General features: G+C 39.5%; 1 protein-coding gene across 1 annotated transcript in view; it reads right to left on the bottom strand.

Annotated features, from left to right (window-relative positions):
- Positions 1-10,661: 10,661 nt before the first annotated feature.
- The window catches only part of LOC104943216 (collagen alpha-1(XI) chain-like), a 34,081-nt gene continuing 30,587 nt past the window's right edge, over positions 10,662-14,155 (bottom strand). Inside the window, exons 41-42 of the mRNA XM_010768555.1 lie at positions 12,394-12,627; positions 10,662-12,088 (exon numbers count right to left, since the gene is read on the bottom strand). Of these exons, the coding sequence (XP_010766857.1) occupies positions 11,942-12,088; positions 12,394-12,627 (381 nt within the window). The 3' untranslated portion in view covers positions 10,662-11,941. The remainder of the gene's footprint in view (positions 12,089-12,393; positions 12,628-14,155) is intronic.

Raw genomic sequence — 14,155 nt, 5'->3', positions numbered from 1 at the left:
GAGCTTATTTCTTTATTATTCTTATTCTATTGTGTAAGTAAGTACACAAACCCTATGAGCACAGCTCTACGTACTGTATGTACAGCTCGGGGCAGCAATAATTGATGTTGCTGGACGCTAAGTAAAAAGAACAACAGTACATTTCTACCTCAAACCTTATTACACTGTCTCTGTCAACACTTGAAAGCTGTTGCAAGATCACACAGCATCTCTACCACCTGCAGATTCAACATCATCCTGAAATACCACTTGCTATTCACTTCTTATTATCAGTCACAATCGCAGGGCCAAATGGAGGCTATGAAAAAAACACCATTTGTTCTGCGTCCGTTTCAGGGTCTTCGTATTTTGAATGCTGATAACAGTGAATCCTTCATTTTTCAATTCATTATTTCAATCCATGCTTTCCCTCATGTGATATCGCAAAAAGTCTGCTTACAGGCTATATATATATATACTATACAGGCGTATGTCGGGGGGTTAAGCAATGTTGAATACAAATTGTCTACTGAAAGATACGCATCATTAAAAAAGAAGTGTAGCTCTTCACCTTATATTGCGCAGGACCTTCGCTCTCAGCAGACTTGCTAATTTCACAGACTTTCCTTGCCAGAGGAAGGATTACTGTTATGATCACTTTAGGATATAATAAAGTGTCCTTGACGTGATGTTGCTTCTTCAAATGAAGCACAGCTAGTTGCATTGTACACAGCACCAATTAGCTCTTATATAATTGCCTCTTGAATTCTAGAAGTTGAGTGGTCTCTGGTGTGTGACTCCCTCTTTTTTTGGACCAAATATAGATCTCAACAACACTTTATGCCTTTGCTTATTAGTCCCATTTGATATCCAAGAAAGTACTGCCGAAGTTCTGATCTGATTAAGGAGTCTAATGCACCCCGCACCCTTTGCAAGATTATGTTAATTTCGCCAATGGGTTATAGAGCAATTAACTGAAAACCAAACAATCTTTTCTCCTATCTATGTTCGAGGAAATGCGAGAATCTCCCGGTGGATATCCTAGAAATAAAGCTGTGTAGTGCAATACAATGCACATGCGTAGCTATATGAAAACATATACCTTGCACAATTAGAGTTAATCCTTTGATCATTAAACCAGTTCATTCAGTTTGGTTTATTCGCTATTGAAAGATCTCAGGGCATTTGTTGAATATTAACTGCATGGATAATTATATTATATTACAAGAAAATGACTTAAACAGTAAAAGGATGGTTTCAAGGTTAAAAGAAAAGCACAAGGAACATTACTGATAAAAACTCAGCTACTAAAACCTGTTTCTATTGGTGTAGACTCATGCCTGGGTCTGCAATCTGCTGTCTAATGTTTCCTGCCGACCACTCATTAACATAACACCTTACAGAAGAACACACTGACTACTGATGAGCAAGTTCTCACTGATTGGCTCAACAGTAGTGCTGAATGAGTAATTATATACTGAATGCTTGCAGCAAATGTACACTTGTCTTTCTTCAATCTCACTCACTTCTACTCGTGACACTTATCCCTCCATGATACTGTTTTGCTCCTACGTTTGACATGAAAGCTGTTATTCTGCAGAGCTGTGGGGGAAAACAATCTTTCTGCTGTCTTGCATGAGTAAAAAGACTTGGGGAAATGTCAGCTTGCCCATGCTGAACCACGGCGGGACCATACTGCTCGTGCATGATCAGGTTCAGCAAAAGTTCATTTCTTTAGTCATTTTTTTAATTGAAGCTACTTTTATCCGTCTAAGACACTTCATGATGAACCACGGACTCACACACAGCACTTAATGGTCCAATATTGGCGCTATACATCACTCTAACACGAAGTTTATTGAGCATCCAGTTCTCACCTCATATACAAAACCTTAAAGGCAGAGATAAGGATTGCTTGTTCCAAACCCAAAAAATGCTCATTTACTACTGCCGCTACCTAGACTCTGCTCTCTCCACCTACACTCTTCTATTGGGATTGTTGAGAGTCCTTTGGGAGACCAGTGGAAATCATTAACTGAAGGAGATATGAAGTGGTTTCAACAGCGGGGAAAATTACAACATTTCATCACCTCTCCTGCCTTATATTGATTATCACATGCTGATCAAATCTCAACGCCTGAGGTTATTCGAAGCTACTGGTTTCCATTAAGACTCAAGCATACAGATATTAGGGAATATATTAAAAGTGCTTTGGGAGCGGTTAACAAAGACAGCAAACTGTTTCTCCAAATTGAATCCAGTGATTTCAGTCTTTTCAAAACATACCCAAACTGTAGAAAACGTTCATATTCTTGGCAAGGAATAAAAGCCTCTGAAGAATTAGGGCATAACCCACTCACATTTTTAAATATTCGAAATGGAATCAAGTAAACAGTAACAAATATTAATGAGTTTATATTGTAGTCATGCTTTTACCGCACAGATGATAGAGGCAAAACCACAAATCCATTGAGCAAAAGCTGATACAGGATCCTATTATACCAGCGTTTATTGTGCTAATGTTAGCGCATAACTAGCTTTATGTAGCCTACTCATCAACTGGTGAGGATGCTGACTCTTTACGTGATTTGACACAATGGTATGCAACAGCTTTGCCATCGAACGCATATTTAGGACTTCTTGGTAGGCCTATCTGCTTTATTGAGTAGATTGATGCTTTAAATCCTTAGGCAAGGCAAGGCAAGGCAAGGCAAGTTTATTTATATAGCACCTTTCAACACAAGGAAATTCAAAGTGCATGAAAAAATATTTAAACCAGCTCATGATGCTAACGCTAGTTTAATTACAGTAGCTAGCGATTCATTTGGAGACAGTTGTCAATTCAACCGACAACCTCTCCAGTTGCTAGTGAGAAATTGTGAATTCTGAGAATTCTGAAACCAACCACCTGTTTTAAAAAAATAGACTATTATTTTTTATTTCTACTGTGTGAAAATGGAAAGTTTGCCAGGCAAAAGCAGCAGTAACTAAAGGGATGGGAGTAGCAAACGGTCAAATGCATGTCTAATGCATCAGAGGGAACATTGAATGAAACTCTTAGAGAATGTTTTGTATGTAGTCAGGGTCCGCTGGCCCGATTTCAGCCTTCACTGCAGCTTAACTACTGCTCACTGACTCATCATCCTCCCTGTGTTTAACCCCCATGTCTCCCCTTTCTATCAGCCCAGCATGCATAGGATTTGGTTCTGAATACAGCCATCTCTTCATTATCTCGTCGCTCTAAGCACACACATTCTCACAGAGTCTGAGTGTCTGTATGATTAAGGTGAGGGTCAGTTCATTCTCTCAAAAGCCCCGCGAAGAGAAGTGCCGTAAATCCCCCTTCAATGTAGCCACACAGACGTAAAGTGACCCCTGAAATGTGTCATTAAAATGTCAGTCTGCCTGGCTCATGGTCAAATGCTCAAAGTCAATGAACCGCTCTGCAGCTGAAGCTCTCAGCTAACCACCGTCCCTGAGCATTTTCATTTCTGATGCGAAATTGCCTCTCTAATTTTTTTAATGTAAATGCAGGAATAGCTTGCTCCTCTCTTCATGTAAATAATGCAAATAAGTACATTCAGAAATAAAAGCTTGTCTTTAATCAACATGCTCTGAAGTGATTAGGCCGTTATTAGAATCTAGAAAGCTCATAAAAGCACCACGGCTTTCCTTTTGAACCTTGAATATAAAGTGTGGTGGGATTTTTCAATCCCTTGAAGGCAGGAACAGAAATGATTCCATATTCCATTACATAAATTTTCTCTTAACTAAATATGACTTGTTATGGGAGGTGAGGCTGAATGGGCATAATAGCTTAGATCACATTATGTCATTTACTTAGGCAATGTGAGAATTTCAAATCGAGAAAAAACGTCTAAATCTCAGGGGAAAAAGGAGTTTTCCCACAGACTGCATACACATGTCATAACACACATACATTAGGGCAGAATGTACAGGCAGATAGTGGGGGGGGCAGAGTGCTGCACTGCCTGGGAGGGCTGCTTCACCTCAAAGGATTAGACTACTGATTTGTGACATCATCGAATTTCAGCTCAAATAGGGTTTAGCTCACTTAAATATTCAAGTGCACAACAATGGCCTGGCCCTTTAACTATGTCTGATGCCAGTGTTTTTTGGGAGATGAATGCATTTTATCCTATGAGTTAAAGCTATGTATATATAGTGTATTTCAGAGTTTTATGCTAAGGTCATAAATTCTGAAAATCAAAACAATTTCAATGAAAATAAAAACAGTAATAGGAACCAGAAATGGTAATAATTTTCGGCTGAAGTGAAACACAAAGAGGGACTGGATAGAATTTGATAGCTCTAAAATGTTAACAGCACTTTGGTGGGTGTACTGTATAGTTCCTTTCCAAATGAAAATGCCAATCTCCCAGGTAGAATGTTTCCCCCTCCCCGAGTGTGACGAGACTTCAAATATCCGTGATGTGAATATGGCTGTATAGGAGATGTGGGCTAAACATCAAATCCATCAGAGGCAGGTCGATAGGTGTGACCTTGTTTGGAACATTCTTTCTAACTTGTGTCGGAGTGAACACACTTATCATGACTGTGACAATAGAAGAGCGTCCTTTCAGGAAGAAACAGTGAATGGGACACATTTCTGTCTCTGTCAGCTATCCAGTGGAATCAAGAGATCAATACTTGAGTTAAAGCAACAATACTTCACTGCAAGAAATACTCAAATACAGGCATTATAACTGCACAAAACTGGGTTTGATAAAGTGAGATAGTCACGTACAACCCTGAAGGTCACACGCTCTTATGCAAGTTGTCTCAAGCCACAACATGGATCTCTTGATATTTGTTCTATGTAGCTTACTAACTGATTTGTGAATAGCAACTAACCCTGTCAAATAAAACACAAGTACCCCACATTGTACCCAAGAACAGTATGTGAGTTTCACAGAGAAGCGACAAAATATCATTTTACTTTCGTGAAGTTAAATAAAACTACTTTTATGGAAATATAAAGACGACAAATGTTATACCGCAGCGAAGCGTTACCACTTTTTATGTCAACATTGAAAACCGCGGTATTATAATGTGACATGTGATGGAAGAAAGTTGAAACAGATAATGTCATGCATACAGTATGACAATGTCTAGCCCCAGTCACGTTTTAAACAGTGGTGTTAAATGAGGTATAGAGTAGGAGAATGAGTAGCTGTGATATTAAATGTAAGACTGTGTTTCTGGCAGACCAAACAGAATGGAGTTCCCCTGCTCATAAAGTATTTAGACTGAGAGGGCGACAAAAGAAAAAATGGACAAACACACACAAACCCACATTATACACATGTACAATGTTAATTGCCAAACCAACTAACACCGGCCTTTTCAAATAATTAATAATTCACAGAATCAATTGTACAGCCACTCACACAGACACAGGCAAGGTCTGCTTCAAATACCATAATAACCCTAACTCAATAGACAGTATTTTCCTTTACAAAACACCCACATGAAGCAGGTAACACCAAAGCAATGTTATTCAATTAATATTGTTTAGAGTGACGCAGCTTTTCTCCAAAGTATCAGGGTTGGCTAACTTTATATTTATTCCGACCTTATTAATTAAATATGTACATAGAGATCCATCCCCTCCTTGACTTTCATTTTCTTGAGATCTACTCTTTCCCTTTCAAGTAGAGGAATGTCTTTTTGGAAAGTCTACCTATTAAATGTTTTAACAGGTGCTGCCAAGATCTATTGTACGCTGTCTTCCCTCGCCCCGTGAGATTTGCCTCCCTTGTCCTTGGCTGGTAAACACAATCTTCACGCTTGTCCCATACCTGCTATTTAAGAGCTCGCCGGCTCACTACCTCCCGGGAGAAGCACTAGAATTTATTGGCAGGGAGGTCAGAGCGCCTGCTGTCCTGCTCGGGATTCATTGCCATGCACGGATACAATTCCTCGTGCGCAGAGTGCTCATCTGAACTTATTCAAATGAGAGGGTGTCTTTGAAGCGTTTCACGGGGTTGAGCTTTGTTATGTGTCCCAGTGGATGGGATGTTGACAGTCTCTCAGGTTTTATAACGAAGGGAACCTTGGCACCCGCCGAAGGGCTTGTTCACAACCACTTGCTGTGTCTCTCTGATCACTCCGTCCACTTCTATATCTCCTCTTTTAAATACGGCCTTGAAGACGTGAGGATTTTGAAAGTTAAACAGAACAAGAGCGTATACAAACCAGGTACCGGTTCAGCTCTACAACAGGAGCGCCATTTAGTTCACTGAATCATTGATGGCAGTCCGAGGCTTTCCTACAAGGATGTTCTGGGAGTGACTGATGCCTGGAGTCAACTCACACTGAAACAATGGATTCAGAAACTCATACATGTCTCTCCGCTGACACTCCCTATCTATTACAACCACTGCAGGGTCTGGGATATCAGTATTACTCTTCATGATGTACTGCAGGAAGACAGGATACCAGTGATCAACAAACAGGGAACCATTATTGTCAGTGTAATGTAAAACAAAATGCGTGTTTGCTTTCACTCCAGGAGTTAGAAGAGAAGATTGATACCACTCTGTCACCAGTTGTTTGTCCATTAAACACAAAGCTACAGTAGGCGATTACATTTATGACTTCACTTCCTCATGGATAAAGACGGATAATCTGTCTTTAGCTGTAGCCTCATGTTGCTTTAGATCACAATAATCCATTTAATGCAAAAGCTCAGGTGGCTGATTTACAGAGAGGGAAATGGTTTGAGCAAAAACGACTTAAATCCAAGAAAATCACCTTCTTGTTTGAGAGGCTTTCCCACACAGTTTGCAGATGAGGCCTCCAGAATGAGAAGGCTATTGTGAAATAATATATACCCTATAAACATCAACCTCACATATTTTCTCCAGGAGATAAAAACTTCGTAAGGTCATAACGTAATTGTTGTGAGAGTAACTTTTTTCTTAATTGCTCCTGGCAGTGGTTAATCATGTGCTCTGTAGAGAACACAGTGACATCAGGCCACTGGAGTTGTAATGAAATTAGAGCATGTTACATCCATTCATTTCACTAAGAATGGATGTGATGGGAACAGAGTGGTAGGAGTCAAGAAGTAAGATCATTCCCCAGTGTTTCCCAGCCAGTCTGTGTAATGAGCACATTTCCCAGGATGCTTTCTGAGGACTGTGACGAGATGAGAGCCAGGATCGTGCTTTAAAATGATTGCCACTCGTTCCCTACCTGTGCTGACCGAGCGATCTGCCTGCATGTGTGATGCCCTGCTTCGGGCTAGTGAGTAATATAGGTGATAGGAAAAGTACAAATGAAGTGTACATGAACCGATAACCCATCTGTCAAGTGGAGGTGCTGTACATGTTCTGCAGCAAATGTAAAGAAGAGGGAGGGGCATACTGAACATCAGCAGTTGTGAGACAGGAGAACATTAGGGGTCTATTAGAGAAGTTACAATCCCACTCCCACACATGATGTCTGTCGGCTTCTCTTTCTCCCCTCTCCCCCACAGGCCCACATTTACCATGCTGCTTTAAGTTTATTTGAATGACTTTTTGTTATGCACCTTAAACACACTTACACCACTGGTTATACAGACATTACATCCGAACCCCAGACTTTGAATTATCCTAAATTAGCACTTTATTTTACTTAATTTGTTGCTATTTGGTTAAGAATTCGTTTCTGTTTGTTGTTGCCACAGAAGTGGTTATCCTCCACCACTGAGTGTACATATTGTTAGGGTTAGGTTCAGGCTGCATTTTGTTGTGTTTGCACATATAATCTTCCAAAATGAACGTCGAAAGGATTTACAGGTACATTGGTTCGTGGTGGATTCTTGTATTTCATAACAATTTGCCCCTGAGGAATTATAAATATTGCCTCAGCTTACTTTACCTCGGAAATAAACATTGTTTTTTATCAACAAGACATTTATGCTGTGGTCAGCAGTATTAACCATTACGCATTGGTCATGATTGCCTCTACAGAATTTATTTTAGTATTAAAGTTGGAAAGCTTCCACTGAGCTGGTTTACCTCGTGTGACCCAGAGGAGCCGATCAGAGCCCCCAGTGTGACTGTGACAACAAAGCCCTTTTAACTAAATTACATTTATTTGCGGAACATCAAAACAAAGTTCTGATAATTGAGTAATACAACATTTAATTAGTGTTTCAATATATTTGTTCTGGTGGGACTCAGAAAGCAATCAGCTCCAGGCTGTGTATATTTGCCGCTGACATTAAGACTTTTTCCGCCCCTCTTTTTCACTAATTGCAAATACTAGAAGAATAAGGAAAGGGTCACAACATCAATAAAAACGAAACACGTTGAGCTATGGTAGAAAGGCATTTTTCCAACAATCAGATAGTGATCTTAAGGAACCGTGGCTACAAATGTGAAATCTGAGAGAAGCCAACATTTACCTCTTGCTGCAGAAGGTGAATTATTACGTATTCAACACCAAAAACACAGACATTGCTCAAGAAAGACATTGTTGTGACCTCCGTCCCTCCATTTCTCTAGAGGCAGGTAAAAGAACTACATCTGCACCATTATGTCAGTTACTAACACAACAAGTTATTCTTTGAATTTCTCACAAGTAGTTTTTGGCTATAGCTAGCACCATTGTTGGCAATGACAACAGTCAGAATTCGTGAGATTTTGTACAGACAGTTGAAGAATTTGTATCTTGGTTAGGATAAGTGGTGCAAGGATAAGAGATCTCCACTCAGTCATGCTCCCCAAAGACTGTCTCCAAGTGACTTTAGTGATCCCCTAACCTTTGCTATTTCTATATGATATTTACCCAACTTTTCAACTATAGCCATTAACCAGTCAGAACTTAGATCTTTCCAATACTTTAGTTTTTTACCAAATACCCACAGACATTTTCATCAGCATTACTTTGTGTGCAGTGCTGATTGGTATTGTTAGCACACTTATATGCCAAACTTCACATGGTAAACGATATCCTGTTAGCATGCCAGGCACAATTTGCCCCACATCTGCTTTGACCTGAGACACTTCCTGTGAAAGAGTGCTCACGCTGTGTCTCAGGGTGGGGTAAGGTGAGTTAGATTGTTCCCTGATGGGTCTTGATGGAGAATTGCTGCTCTTGTCTCAGATGAGTATCTCAGCTTCACTTAAAGCCCACTGTCACCGTGCTCCTTCAGGCTGTGTAGTTTTTTCACATCCCCTGATCCGGTAAATGCTGCAATTTGGAGAGTCGCTAAAAGTTTTCCCTTTTCTCTACAGTATGTTGGGCTAACTGGGAAGGTTGCTGAGGAAAGATTGGTCCCCAAGGGTAATGTCCTTTAATTATAGGCAAAGTGAACACTCAACAAACAGGTTACAATTAATATAACAGAGCCTGAATGTGTCAGTGTTTAACCATGGCTACTTCTTTCTCTTCTCCCTTCACAGAATGCCTGCTTAAGGGAAAAAAAACGTCCAAAAAAGTGACATATGATAATGAAGGAGAATAATACTGTGATCTTCCACAACAACTCAAAGAAGTTTGATTGCTTCATTTAAATAAATTGTAGGTCCTGAATATGTAAAAGCACCGGTTGAGGATGCAAGTAATCCTCTTCTGAAGCCATTCGGAGGGTTTCTTGATTGTTTTCCTTGTGTGTGTGCGGTTCCACATGAGTATTCTCTTTGGTCGTTTCTCTACAAAGACCCACATAAGATAAAAAGAAAATACAAAGTCCATTTATTTTGCTGCTCAGCACAGACTTGTCAGTTGTTATTATGTGGATTTCGTTTGCACTCTTCAAGGAGAAAATAAAAGGTTTAGCAGTGGTCAATCCTTTGAAGTGACACGGGCCACAGCTAACATTTTTTCAAGGAGTCTCAGGCAGACTGAATACTAATGAGGCCTGTTTTTTCCCCTCTGTGGTGTGTAATATAATCATAATTAGAAATAGGCCACCCATACACTCGTGATAAATTCAAGTGTTTTCAACACAAGGGGCAGAGAGATGAAAACGCAATAGTGTGACATATTCAGAAATTAGCTTTCTTACTTAACATCTAAGGTTGATAGCACGTGTCCGTACAGTAAATATAAAGCTTTGTTTGGCAAAAAGCATTATGATTTCATGTTCCTTTTCCTTTGCTTCACCGCAGTCCAACTCTTTATCCCACCGTGCAATACCAAATTGAGGAAAACAATTTTCTCACTCAGACGTCAGACATGCAGTTCCTATTTGTATTAACAATCCAAGCACTCACAGGTAATTCCATTCTGAGAAAAAACTATATCACATAGATCGCAAAGCCCACATTGACATTCAGAATCTGTATAAAGGATTTTTGTCAGGGAAAAATAATTTGCATTTATCACACATTGATTACTGTGCTAAAAAACCCTCCCCACTCTATTGGAGCTTTCAAATCCTTTGTGTAAGATATGCCTTGATATTTCCCATCTGAATGATCAAAAAACACTTCTCATGTGAAGTGAAATGGCCTAATGTGTGTGCTTCTTGAATAGCCACTTATTACGCTGAGATACAAAGGGAAATCCATAGCTATTGCTTCCCGGTGACCATGAAAAAAGCAACAAATATACAAAAATGTAAATTAGATTGAAGTTTAAAATATTGCTATGACAAACAAAATGAGACATTTTATGTACTCAGAGTGAAAGGAACTTATTGTAAGATGTCTTTATTGGTTTCAAGAGAGATGGAATTGCACCAGCCCAGTCTTAGTTGAATTATCATATTGATTTAAAGCATGTACAGTAGGTAGATCTTACACAAACCATTGAGACATTCAGTTCACTGTTGTTTAGAATCCAGTTTTTAATATTTAAATGAACTATAAAAAGCACATTAAAACATTTTCTCATTTTAGTTACAAAAATGGGTCACCTAAAGGGCTTCTCATTGCATTCACAGAAGGATTTGAACAGTGGATGTCTAACAGTTAAAGTATTTCTCTCTTAAAAAAAATCCCCACCCAAAATATATAAACTTAATTGCTTAACCAAGGTATATACAGGGCATATCATCCTTGCATCTTACAGGTTATCAAGAAAGTTTGAGGTATACAACCAAAATAAAAAGCCTTTCAGAAAACAAAACAGAAAAAAAACAACAAATGGAATTAAATAAAGGAAAAATGAATGCCATGATTGCTTCCTACAAGCACAGGATCACAACATTAGTGGGAGATGGTGTGATCCTGCCAGTTGTTTCACCTACGGTCACAAGGGCAAAATAGCAAATAACCTCAAGGTTGGGACTGTCAATATATACAAAGGGAATACAGTCAAATTTAGCGATAGAGAATTGTTTGAATGCTCAATTTATTTGCTTCATGACAAATACACAGTATGTGTTGAACAAAAAAATATCAGAATTATAAATGTATTCGATTGAATGATGTCTTTAACTTACACTGTATAACTTTGAACCAACATTGAAATCAAAGAGCCGGAAGCAGAATCAGATACACATGCAAGTTTTGAAAGTGGATTCAGAAATAACAGTATTGTACAAAATAATAATTACAGTTTTTTTTTATTATTATCAAAATACACCTTCTTTCTTAGCACCTCTTTATATTTTTGGTGTGTTTGAACAAGCACCATTGAAGTCGTTTTCATACAGCACCTGGAGAAACCAGAGAGGAGGTCTGTGTCCCCCCATGTCTCCTGACCCCTCTGATGGTTACCTCCAATTCCCCCTCCTCTGCCACGCGTTCAAATGTCCTTCACCTTTGCTCCATAACGTGGTTAAGTCATGTGGTTCGAGCCCTACAAGGGCAACAAGTATTTTCCTGGGTACAGGTACATACATGGAAAGACATGTTTGCTACACCATCTCTTATTCAAAACTTGCATGTGGCATAGAAAATGGTGGGGGGCTGGAAATGGGGTTTGGTGGTACCCAAAACGTCTCAACTTGACTTTCTTTGCTGGCCCCATAAAGTCCTTTTTTTCTCTTTGTTTTTATTTAGCCAAGGAAGCAGACGGGCCCAACTTCAAACCCAAACTTCTGGTTGGCGTCCCCAAAGTCACTCAACATGACATCGATGATTGGAACCTGATCGATTTTGGGAGTATTAATCTCCATCACAGTCTTTCCATAGCCCTTCCTCGTCTGCAACAGGAGAGACACACAAACACAGAGAAAGCCATTAGACAAGCAGAAAGATGCACACACATTGGGTCACATGTTCCTAACTGCACAAAACGTTTTACTGTGTGTTCAGGCTCATCATCAGGTCTCCAGACTTGAGCTACTAGGAAAACGTTGCTAATGTGTGTCTGAAAAGAGTTTCACAGTTATGAAATTGACATCAGCTCCAATGTTAGCCTTCCATTCTTCTTGTGTTTCACCGCCGATGTGATTTCATTTCAGGAATACATTAGTGCCAAATGGCAGAGACAGTGGACAGGGCTTACCGCACATCCGTCTGAGAGGGCCGTGATGTAAGGGTTGTTGTCGTAGGACATCTCCTCATCGTTGGCGCCCAGGAAGCGCAGCGACTTGTCGTAGCTGTCGCTGCTGGCCTCGTGCCACGCCACAGACTGGTGGCAGCTGTAGGTGAAGTTCTGCCTGGCAGAGGCTGTCAGTAGTCTGAGGAAGGTCATCTGGACCATGTTGATTGAGTTTCCATCTGCGTCAACGTAAGAAAGCTAATGGTGGAAAAACAGAGAGAGAAACACAGGTTGAAGGTGAGAAGAATGACGAGTCTACATTATCAGATGTATTATTCATCAACATTCAGCATTCACATCAGCATTTGCCATCATTTTGAATTTAAAAGCAATATGAATTTTCCTAAGACTCCCTGGTGGAGTGAATAACTAACATTTATAAAACCCTAACCCCACCCCCAATAATACATACATACTATTATTGGACAGGGTTTTGATAAACATTAACCATTTCTGCCTCTCTTAACCCATTTAAAACCCAAAACAGCTTTGACAATAGTTGCATGGTAACAATAACCCTAGTTGCTTTTCTACTTTTAACATTACTGACTAGGGACACAATACTTTCATCAAAAAACATCTCCTTCAGAGAGTGAATATGGCCTCTAGAAGACATGTTACTCACATAAAAGCCCTCTATACATCAGAGACATTTGGCTCAGACAGACAGATGGATTCAGGCTTCTCGTCCCCCAACCCAAAATAACAACTACTTCACTGACTGACGATTTCTACACTCAAGCGTCAGTTATTATGGTGCTTAGATTGTAACATAACCAACATTATCACATTACTTTATCAAATCTGGAGGTTTGGTTAATTTGCAGTGGAATGGCATTACAGTATGTGTTAAGATATTTGATCCCTTTCTAAATGGAGTAGGATAACAGGGTTTCCAAAAAGGCTGTGAGAGATGCATCAGTGTGTTCCATTGTGTGTGTGTGTGATGAAATACATTAACAGTTTTTCTTTTAGTAGTATAAATGGTAGTTTAAAAGCACATGCTTGTTTGTCAGCAAAGGACTATTAGTTAGTCTCACTTTATTACATTTCAACTTATTTCGACTTCACTTTTTGTCTCTCCAACCAAGTTTGAATCTAAATATCTTCAAGACACACGTGACCCTGACTGAGCCTTTCACTTTGTGTGAACCTTGTCTGAATATGTGCATTAAAAGCACCCCCGATACGTTACCAGGAGATGTACGGTTCTGTACAACGCTCTGTCAACGTCAGACTGTTAAAGTCTGTTTTATGTGGAAATACATCAGCTTGACAATGGTTTGATGGAACAGGACAAACGTGTTTCTCTCATTTCTGACTAGCTGATGTTTACTTGAAAAATGTTTAACTGTTCAAGGACAAAGTAGGGACTCCGGGAATAATAAAATACTGAGGCATTGTTCTAGAATCCTCTGTAATGATTTATTGATGCTCTTTCTATATTAAAATGTTTTTGTTCTTCATGATTATCTGGTTTTGCCTAAAGTACGAATTTACCTAAATCACTTAATATTTAGATGTTTCTTTTTGGGGAGTATCTTTGGGTCTCTGCCTCACAATGTCAAGGGTAGTGCTGCTATTTGAATATATATGCAGCTCCTTGCCATTTGCAGTGTCCCTGCACAGGTACAAAGGGAAATGCAGGGGAAATAGGAGATGGAGCAATCCATTCAGTTTAGCACTAAGTGAACGAGGCTGTGTTGTGCAGTAAACTGAAGGGGGG

The sequence above is a fragment of the Notothenia coriiceps genome, unplaced genomic scaffold, assembly GCF_000735185.1.
Source record: "Notothenia coriiceps isolate Sejong01 unplaced genomic scaffold, NC01 NC01_scaffold00005788, whole genome shotgun sequence".
NCBI lineage: Eukaryota > Metazoa > Chordata > Actinopteri > Perciformes > Nototheniidae > Notothenia > Notothenia coriiceps.
Note: the sequence above shows the minus strand (reverse complement) of the source record. Positions and strands in the feature narration are given on the sequence as shown.